This window comes from Odontesthes bonariensis, chromosome 12 (genome assembly GCF_027942865.1).
Source record: "Odontesthes bonariensis isolate fOdoBon6 chromosome 12, fOdoBon6.hap1, whole genome shotgun sequence".
Lineage (NCBI taxonomy): Eukaryota > Metazoa > Chordata > Actinopteri > Atheriniformes > Atherinopsidae > Odontesthes > Odontesthes bonariensis.
The window spans coordinates 17,846,002-17,856,905 of NC_134517.1; the positions used below are offsets into that span (position 1 = coordinate 17,846,002).

At 38.8% G+C, this 10,904-nt stretch overlaps 1 protein-coding gene across 3 annotated transcripts; it reads left to right on the forward strand.

Moving 5' to 3' along the window:
* Positions 1 to 3,589: 3,589 nt before the first annotated feature.
* cd247l (CD247 antigen like) lies at positions 3,590 to 10,902 on the forward strand. 3 transcript variants are annotated; one of them, XM_075479405.1, is made up of 7 exons: positions 3,590 to 3,787; positions 8,122 to 8,216; positions 8,525 to 8,554; positions 8,671 to 8,694; positions 8,794 to 8,853; positions 8,966 to 8,992; positions 10,437 to 10,902. In XM_075479405.1, the coding sequence occupies exons 1-7, from the start codon at positions 3,724 to 3,726 to the stop codon at positions 10,521 to 10,523; spliced, it is 387 nt and encodes a 128-aa protein (XP_075335520.1). In that variant the 5' UTR covers positions 3,590 to 3,723; the 3' UTR covers positions 10,524 to 10,902. The 3 variants fall into 3 exon arrangements, with proteins under 3 accessions (XP_075335520.1, XP_075335518.1, XP_075335519.1); XM_075479403.1 differs by having other exon boundaries at positions 3,592 to 3,787; positions 8,668 to 8,694; XM_075479404.1 differs by having other exon boundaries at positions 3,592 to 3,787; positions 8,668 to 8,694; positions 10,440 to 10,902.
* The last annotated feature ends 2 nt before the right edge of the window (positions 10,903 to 10,904 follow it).

Genomic DNA, 10,904 nt, shown 5'->3' on the forward strand with positions numbered 1-10,904 from the left:
AAGAAAAACAAAACAATCCTCAATAAATTTGCTGCCATTTGTGAGCGTTCTCTGATCACAAGGCTACAAAAACATTTGACATATTTGATACAAAAGGAAAAGAAAGTGTAGACTTGAGCAACGTATGCGTGACGTGTGCCCTTTTTCAGTGGCAGTTTTTCCATCAAACATTCTGCTTGACAAATTCATTGTGTGCATTTTTTCTTCTAATAGCACAACTAACAATTAAGAATAGTAGAGCATATACAGTATCAAGTGTACTACTTATAAAACATCACGCAAAGGACCCTCCTAAATAAGTTTGCTCAAAACGATACTTCAGCACAGTATTGTGTAAATGTAGTAGGTTCCTTGCCTAATTCTCCACTAACATACCAGCATAAGTCATTTGATCTGTGTAGTTTCAGTTCCTCTCAACAAGAGGATGTGAGGGAAACTGAAACAAGGAGCAATATCCTACATCTTCATATGAGAAAAAGGGCATGTAAAATTGAGACAAATCATCCAAATTTTAAGTAAAATCAATATTCCCAGTGGCCTCCCCTCTGCTTAACTCCCAGCTCTCAACTTTTGCCAAGCAGAAAATGATTTACTGCTACCTGGACCAACCAGAGGTGGTGGAAGGTGACAGAATTAAATTATTCAAGAAGCTTACTGCATTCAATACATTTGAAAAAAAAAAAAAGTCATGCGAATCTTTGCTCTCAAATTGGCCCCAAATCCCCAAATTAAAACTAAATCAAATCTGTACCAATGAGCCAGTAACGTAGGTATATGTTACCTGTCATCCATAGTTTATGCAGGACCAAATGCACTCAGATGATGGAATATTTAAACTATGTGTGTAATTTTTTGCACTTAGGATTTATTGAGCACTCTATTACGCCATTTAACTCAAACTCTGAATACTAAAAATTTTCTGTGAGTGAGAAAAAATACAGTTTTATTTGTAGCTATATATTAAATATGAGGTTAAACAGGAACAATTAGCTTTTTGTTGCACAGAGACTGGAAACATGCAGAACAGTTAGCCTTCAAAGTAAAAAAAAAATGCAGTCTGTAATACCTCTGGAGTTTATTTTCTAATCAATGTTTGCTTGCCCTGTAGACAACAGAGCTGTAAAATACAGACTTAGAGAGACAGAGAAATGCTATTAAATAGCTTTGGTTCCCTTGGTTAGCAACTTTGTCAACAAGACTAGCCATCACATCCGCTGTTGATGATGTATGTTTATCACAGGAAACTTTTTCTGCTGTTACAACCCACAACTCTGAATACCTGAAAAAATACTTCCATTTGGATATGGAGGAAATAAAGTGTTAAATAAACAAAAAAAAGGAGCTATGCTGGGACTAGTTTAGCTGATCCCCCCATGCTTTATGCTATGCTAAGCTAAGCTAATGGCTCTAACTCCTCACAATGCACAGACAGGGCAATGGCACTTCTATCCCCTCAAATAAATATATTTTACAAAATGTTGAGATTTTATTGGCCTGTTTCGGTTTTTATAATTTTTTACTTTTTAAATAAAAAAAAACAACACATTCAAATATCGACTTAAAACTGACTCAAAGCTGAAATATTAGATTAGGTGTCATTTTTTGAAAAGTACTGAATGTGATTACATGAGTGATGGCTCCTGGTGTTCAGTCAATAATTAACAATAATAATAATGAAAGTTTGCATCCTGGTTAGACAAACACAGGTTGACAATCACATAATATCTTGTATTATCATTATTTCTTGTGTTTTCTGTGTCGATTTTAACTGAATAAAAAACACTGCAACCGCAATCGCATGGTCAAAAAGGTTATTAGGTTTCGCCTCAGTCAGAAGTCCCTGAACATTTTACGCACGGGTGTCAAAATAAAGTCTCCTTTTCGTCACTTTTCCGCCTGCTCGTTCAATAGTTTCTTCAAGTTTCACAGATTGGTGTGATTATGCAACTTGAAGACAGACACGAGGCTTTAGAGGGATGCAGAGGTCTTATATGTGTTACCCCTTCCTTCACACAGACATTCTAACGTTTAACAAGGGCATATGTCTTGACCTTTTAGCATACAGTTGCTTAAACAGGCTGTAACCAGCAGCACATGACAGTCTAGCCTGCTGATGGACTCTTGACATTTTTGTGATAAACATTTTGTACTTCATAATCCGAACTGGAGTCTTACTCTCTCTTTTAGTGACGTGTGGTCTTATCTGTTTACTGCATTTGCTAGATTGGTATTGAGGCTGCACGCTGTGTTTATGTTTTTTGCCTCTGAAAAGGATATTAAACTGATTACTTTACTGAATTTTAAATATGTCCAATGTAGGAGCAGATATTACAGCAACTATGGAAAAGTTCTGATATTTTCACATTTAACGAACAGAAAACAACTACAACATATCAGCTTCAATGTAGTGAAAATGAGTGAAAAGCCTGGAAAAGCACAAATATTGACCATCTTTTAAATCTTTGCAGAAGTCATTCCAAGCCAAAGGGAAGATACAGCAAGTCCAAAACACCTCCTGACGGGCTCAGCTGATCAGCAGAAGGATATGCATGCAGCGATGCAGAGCAACACCGCGTTTTTTTTTTTTGGTTGAGAATAAAGTGACAAAGTAAAAATAAGCGTCTGATGCAAAGATGTTAAAAAAATAAACCCCTTTCACTCCTGCAGTCAAGGTCACCGCATCATGGTGTGAGAGCACATAGAGACAAGGTGTTTTGGACTGGAAATAAGAAGAACTGGGGAATAAATGTGGGATAATAAAATAAAAAATTTCCCATTAGAAAATGAATTGAAGTTAATTGAAAATACAGACAGCACTATCAAATAAAAGTCTCCTGATATGAATACATATGTCACTGAAATATCAACTATAATGTCACTCACTAAAATAGGAGTAACTAAGTGCAGCACTAATTTTTCCCTCTTAAGACCCTAGTTTTAATTTTGTGTGCTCTATTAAATTTTCTGGGCTATTTCGGATGAGTAGACCCTCAGAAGTATAAAAACCTAAGCACTGCCTTTGAACAGGAAGTCATTTATGAGGGAGAAAAATGTCCTCTTTGTTAGACTCATTTGTAGACCAGTGTTTATCATGAGATCCTGCATGAGGAAGCTGAGTTTAGTAGGTTGTAGAACACGAGTAGCCCTGAGAAGGACTTCACTACTGGTTGTGTTGGGTGGCGAAACTTAAGAACATAGGCCAGCCTTAGACACCTCTTGGCATACCTCCTGTATTTTATAAAACATGTACCACTTTATAATGAAGTGTGTGAATTCAAATAAGTGCAGCACGCATCTCTGACTGGAAAATAACATAGATACGAATTTTTTTAAAGATTTTTAATGATTTTTCACTCTCCCGACTGCAATACCTTTCGACTAGATATGCACCCACATGTTATTTCACCATCAACCTGCAGCGCGGGTCTGTTTAAGGTGGGAGAATATCAGAAGCAGACGAGGCCATTGGGGCTGGTGTAATGGGTCTTAAAGAAGTGATTCTGTGGACAGCAGTAGAAAGAAGCAGAGCCAGCGAGAATTACAGTGGGTGTACAAGGCTAAACGCAGCTTTGAAGTGAACACTGCCTCCTCTCAGTCCACTGGCAGGTCGTTGGTTCAGCCTCTTCCTCTGATCAAAGTGATAGAAAGTGAGGTTGAGGTGACTAGAAGCAGCCAGGAAGGAAAGAAAAGCTTGTTTTTACTCTCAGAGAGAGGGGGAGAGCCATGGACACAGTGAGGACAGGTGTGTTTGTGCTCTGTGCGCTTCTGGCGCCTGTTTCCTGTGCAGGTAAGTGAAACAAATTGTTTATTTTTAGATTTTACTGAGCTTCGGGGGAAAAAAAGTCAGACTACTTCAGTATATGTGACTGATGTTATTTGGTTGGTGTTAGACAGGCGTCATGTTCAGGCACCTCTGCTGAATGAACTGAGAAAACTAAACCCCACACTTGATAGAATTAACATCACATTTTTTCTTCCAAAAGTATTTTTTACCGAAGTAGCAGCACTCTAATTTTCTACGTCTCGTTTAAAGCTTCAGTGTGACTTTTTGTACTCTGATTAAAACAAATACCTAATGCAACAAACAGCAAAACTGATTTTGCTGTTTGTTGCATTACTTAATTAATCATGCGTCAAAGTTGAGTATTTCCACACATCTCCATTGAACTGAGACCTCTGCTTTTGGAGAAATATTCATGTACAAGACAGTTGATTTGTCATCACCTCTCTGACGTCTGTGTGAGAGTCACAGGCATAATTAGAGAAATTGTCCCTACACCGCATTATCGTGCATGGAAAAAGTGAGATTTTGTTTTCGCATGAGAAAGCATTTCCAACTTCCTTTGAGTTTTCTTCAGCTGGTTGTCTTTTCTTTGAACGCAACAAACAACAAGAAACTGAAATGTGGGCAGGCTTTCTGTTCCCTGACAACCAAACAAATGAAACCCTGGTACACTGAATTAAGTTGTTTGTGATTTTGGCATGTTGGTTATTTTTGCTTTTGTAGCTGTTGACCTGGGTAGAAAAGCCTCTAACGATGCGACCTCCACAAACATTGAGCATAAGATAATGTTCCCTGGGGTTTAGTTTGACATGACAAGTTTGAGATCTCGTGATCAGAAGACGTTTGCGCAGTTGATTTTTCCCAGCGAAAAAAGCCTTTTCAAAAAAAACAAAACGCTTTCAAGTCTTCTCGTGTGTTTCAGTCGGATTCATAATGATGAAGAGCTTAAAAAGCCTGCATGAACAAGTGATCTGCCTCCAGACACGTTGCTGCGAGTGGAAACATTAAAGGTGCTCATATGCAACTTCTAATTAAACTCCTAAAGCAGGAAAATGCAGTCTTGTACATGCAACATGTGGAACATTAAAGTTGCTTAGTTTCCCATTTAAATATAGCGTTAAAGCAAGTTGAGTCAACAACTGTCATTAGATACTGATCAGAAAGAGAGTAAGTGAATGAAGTAAATAACATTGTAACCTGCTAACCTGGAACCTTTTGTGTTTTTAATCAAATTTGCCTTAAACGACTTGATGACTTATCGCTCGATTTTTAAATTTAAATCAAACTTCTTTTTTTTATCATTCACATGCATTTTATTTCCCTTTTATCCTTTAACTTATTGCCTCTGACCATCTTCCCAATTTATCGCTCGTATACGACTGACTCTGTGTTATCCTTTTATCCGACGGCCTGCCAATGTGTCGTTTTAAATACACGATACGTAGCCGAATGCAGTGGGGGGGGGAACTAAATCTATTTCTACTCTCCTGGTGTCCTTAAAACTTACCAAAAAAAAACCATACATCCTTTTTAGGGAATTGTGTGTGAAAGACGACACGCAACGATAAGTCGCAGAAACAGTGTAGGCCAGATAGATATTCTAGACTTTAGAAAGAAACATACGAAGTAGTGTTATAATGAGCCAAGTTTCATCATTTGCCCAGCATCAGATTCATAAATCTTTCCAGTTTACGTGTCAGGAAAGTGGCATAAAGTTTGAAAGTGAAAATCTAGGAAAGAAAATGAAAATGCGTACAGGCCCTGTGATGGACTGGCAGGTCGTCCAGGGTGCATACTGCCTTTTTACTCAATGGCTCAAACCCCCCCTCACCATCCTGAATAGAAAGAAGCTGGTATGAGAAATGAATGAAAGTACGGAAGCCCTAAACGGCCATAGATACATACATTTTATTCCATCCGTTTTCCCGTGATTTATACGAAAAAAGTTTATACGTACCACGTCCGCTCTGGGCTTCCGTATAAACGAATTAAACGCTTTGAGAAAAATGAATTTTCAGCATGTTTGACGGACTTGATTAACATTTCATTTGCTCGGGTAATCACCAAGGTTTTGCTCTTTGTTTTTGTTTTTTTTGTTTTTTTTACTGAACAAGTGAGTTTTTTTTTTACTGGTATTTGTGGCCCGTTGTCGTTCACAAGTACAGCAGGCTTTTCTTCTTCTTAAAAAAAAAAAAATGCATAAGCCTTTGGCGAACATGTTCTCAGCTGCTGTATCAGAGCTGATTAGTTTATGAAAAAAAAAAAAAAAAAAGATGTGGCGACTTCTCACGTAAAAAAATAACTCCAATTCCGTAAAAATAGTGATTCAACAAACTACTTTTTCACTGTGTGGACATATTTATCACAAACGGAGGCCCTGATTTTGCAGCGGTACCTTAAAATAGTTCACACCTGTTGAGCTTTTCGCTCTCAGAGCACCTGCAAAGTGGTCACTGAGTGAAAAAAAGATGAGCTGTAAATGTCTCATTTGTGTCATGGCCAAATGTGGACCATGAAATGAACTTTCAGACGAAACCACACAAAATCATGATGTTATAAGTGTCCATGCTAATCCAAGCTAACCAGCTGCACGAGAGGGGCTTTAGTCCTATTATCTAACTCCCTGTATGATCGTGTGCAGTATAAGCCTGTTTTATAACATGTCACGCGTGGTATATTAGTTTCCTACTATATATATATGTACTTATATATTACTATATATATTACTTGTGTGCAGAGGATGAAAACAGAATAAAACAATATTGAAAAATGTGCTCCAGAGTTCTGTATGGCAAGATTTTGGCACGTTGTTGACAGCAAGTCAGTTGCACAATTCTCTTCCTTAGATGTTTAAAAATAATCTAGGACCAGAAGACACGTTGCATCCTATCTCGACTTTAAATGATCGAGATGTGATGGGAACGTTAAAGTCGAAGTGAATCATCACAGTTTGGATTTGTTTCCACAAGATAGCTTCTGTTCCGACCACACACAGAGATAAACGAGCTTCAGCAAAAACCTCACAGCAGCCAATCGCACCGACAGGAAGACACTGAAGGCTCTGAGCTGCAGATATGTACTTTTGTATTTCCTGTTTAGGGGGGTCTCGCTTGTTTTTTCTTGCGCGCCACACCACAGTGCTCTTTTTCCACCAAGATTCACACACGAATATGTCCGTTTAAAAGTCCTCTCTTTTTTTTTACACAATTTTCTAATTCTATGTTATAGCGTGCTGCTGAAGATTTTATCATTTCTAGACATTATCATTACACGTAGAGTATAGCTTTTACACTTTGTGGCATCATTGAGCATTTTGGTTTCACACAAATGCAGCCAAAATAATAAAACTTTCTTATTGCCTTAGAAATTCCTACATTTTTCATATGTGCTTTATGTTATTCAGGGTCACGGGTGTGGGGGTGAGAGGCAGGGCGCACCCTGGACCGTCTTAGACATAAAATTCATCATTTCTGCATCAGCGAGGGAATGAGAATTGTCTCATTTTACCACTGCAAACATCCCATTTGGTTGGCCTGTTTCCACATGAAAAAGGACCTCAGAGGCAGTTCAGCAGTCCAGCGCATGAGCAGTCAGTTCTGTTTAACTGATTTTAATGAACAACCATTTGAGAGTTGAACTGAAACAGAAACAGATGAAATGGGGAAGTTAAAATGTTAAGCTTGGCAATGAAACACAAGGAGGGGTCATCCAGCATCATGGAGGCCTCTGAAGCGTCGAAGTGATGCGTTGCCTCCGATATGAGAAGGTAATCAGCCCCGAACTCCAGAAATACAGGAGGAGTCGAGTCAGACGTGGGGTTTATGGAGGAATTTAGGCCAAAAGATCGCTCAGCTAATGTGGAAACAAGTCAAGCAGTTCACTTATACCAGTAAAGACAAGAAACAGAAAAGAGTCAAAACTTGAGATAAGTGGGGCAAAAAAAAAAAAAAAAGGAAGAAAGCTCACCACAAAGACTTTCTGTACACAACAGTGAAGCGTGGTGGAGGAAGCTCGAAGCAGTAACGCCGCCCTAATTCAAAGCTGGAACTTGGTCAGCATTCAGCGGCCTCCTCTGGACGGCGCCGTGCAGGCCGATTCTTATCACGCTCTGCCATCGGTGAGGCTTTTTTTTGTGTCAGGATGCATTTTGTGCCACTGCAATGGGAGTTCCCTGCAAGAGAATAAAACATTCACGTCGTTCTTTGATCCGTTCTGAACCTGCAACCTATAATGATAACGACACATGAAATAACAGCAATAAATCCACTCATGACAGAGAACGGTCAGTCCTTCCAACATCTCGCAGCTCTCTCTTCTCTTCTCTTTGCTTGGGGCAGATGTTTTCTTCACTGATCCAGTCATCTGTTACTTCCTGGATGGCTTTCTGATGATTTATTGCATCGCCGCCACGGCATTATTCTTCAGAGAAAAGGTGAGTTATGGCAACGGTAGAACCGAATTCAGGTTTGTGGGACTAGAAAGAAAAGTAAGAAAGGACCATCACAAATGTTACTCATTTCACAATGATATACAACAGTTACGATAGTAATAGCCCTCACATCTGAAAGGAGCTTTTTTTGTTTTTGGCACGAGCTCAATTGACATTTAATACACTAGATCATTATTCTTTTAACCAATGACTGATGGATCCAGCAGGCCTGAAAACAACATTTTAAAAGCAACGATTACTCAATAAAGGCTTTCTTCTTCTTGTCTTCTTTCCGTCTCTTTGCGGTCTAGTTTTCTAAGATCCCGCCTGTTGAAGATGTCGTAAGTGCAAAAAAGTTCAAATCCTCTCCTCAGTGTTGTTAGGTTGTCCGAGTATACATACATCTGTGTTTGTGAGAACATGCCTACATTGATTCTTCACTGTCTTCAACCAGCAGGAGGAAATCGGGGGTATTTACCAGGTACAGACGTCTGTTGAACCTCTTAATCGTGGAAGTTAGCTTCTCTGTTGTTATGCATTTATGGATTTTTTTTTTTTTTTTTTCCCTCTTCTTTTTCAGGAACTTGAGAGGCCAGCGGAGGCTGATCCTTACCAGGTGCTCCAACCATCCAAAGGAAGGGTGGGTCACCCTCTTTGTTTGTAGACTTTTTTTTATACAGTCGTATTTTTTTTTTTTTTAACCATTTCACGTTCTTAACTGCCCTCTTCTTTTTTTTTTTTTTTATTTCTAGAAAAAAGCTGGAAAGAAAAAGGCCAAGGTAAGGCCATTTTCTTACTTTAATTTAGCGTCAACAAACACATTTAGCTCATGTAAGGGATCTTCTTTAGAAAAACAAACAAAAAATCTCTACATAGGTTTTTTTTTTTTGGTTTAGTATTTAAGTCTCACAGTAACAGGGTTCCAGGTTCGAATCCCAGCGGATCCCTTCCTGTGTGGAGTTTGCATGTTCTCCCCGTGTATGCGTGGGTTCTCTCCGAAGACTCCGGCTTCTTCCCACTGTCCAAAATCATGCATGTTAGGTTAATCGGTGACTCTAAATTGTCCCTAAGAGCAAGTTTGAGCATGGTGGTTTGTTTGACTTGTTTGTCTGGCGACCTGTCCAAGGTGTAACGCGCCTCTCGTCCAGTGACAGCGGGGATAGCCTCATTTCATATTTAAAATTCAGGTTATAAGAATTGGGGTTATAAAATGGGGTGGAAATGCGTTCCGTTTTCATTTTAGTAAGTTAAAAGAACCTTTAGAAGGCAGCTTTTGCTTTGACACTATGGAGCGTCACAGGCAAACAAGGCCGACGAGGAAAATCAATTACATCTACAAGCCCTGACTGAACAAAAAAAAAAAAGAAAAATGGTATCACAACTCATGGAGGATGTCGAATCAGCTGTGTATTTTGTTGGGGGGGGGGGGTGTGTGTAAATAAATAAATAAATAATAAAAAAAAAAATCACTCGGCACAAAACAAAACCTTTTTTTTTTTTAAACTATGAATAAGATAATAATAAAGTTAGAACTGATGGGTTTCTCTTTTAGATCAAGTTAAAAGAATTTAAATTGGACCCTTTTTTACCCCCAACAGGATTTTTTGGATTTTTACTTATTTTTTGCACTGTTTGCTGGCCATATCATCAAGTTGATGTCTTTTCTGTGGAAAAGTTTCAACTCACTTTGCTCGGTGGCAGATTATCATCCTGAAAAACCTTCATTACAACTGATGGAATTTAGAAAATTGACCGTAACTTGTGTCCACTTCTAAGTCTACATCGTCTAGGCAATGGCCGCCATCTCCCCTGGTCCCTCATCTGACTTGACAATCCCATCATCAAAGATTGTGGAAATGTGCTCGTTTTCATCAGTCAATCATCTTTTTATGTTTCATTGGCAAAAGTTCCAGCATCTCCTCCTTGTTCAGTGCGGGTTGGCGATTCACTTTCATCTAACCATCCACAGTCCAGGCATCACTGCTTCTCTTTAGCCCACCTAAACCCTAAACTTTCTTTTTTAGGTGTTAGTGATGGTTCAGGTTCAGCTTTTCTGGGATTCTTCTTAAACTCTGCAAGCACTCTCTTTTAACTGGGTTAGGGTTATTTGCATATTTAAAGAGGATTCCATCTATTCTTTTTTGCCAGGGGTTGTATTTTAACATCTTTTAACAGCTTTATGCCATCGGTGTGAAGCTTTAACTTGGTCTTTCCTCTCTTCAGCAGAACCACACCCAGCAGGGGGACCAGGACCCCTACGAATCTTTGAGCCCCAGACTTCCAGTTCCACCAGCTCGGCATCCCAACTGAGCATTCCTGAACACAAGCCAAGACGACTAAGCTGATGAAGCGATCGGTGTGACATGAGTTTGTCTTTTATTAAGCAGATATGGTCTGGTTTCACATTTGCCGCTTTTTTTCACTCTTCTGCGATTCAAAATTTTTTGGGGCGATTCTACAGCTCGTAAAAAAAAGGAAGCAAATAAGGGTTTTTAATATATCGTTTGGGCTGTTGTTCTAGCGTCTTAAAGACTATTGTTTTACTAATATATATATATGTGTATATATAAATATGTATTTGGATACACACACACACGTCTTAAGATTCTCCAATTAAATCTATAACAATTGCTAAGATGTCGCCTTAAATGACATCTGTGTCATAGAAATTAAAAGAAAAGCAAACGGTGA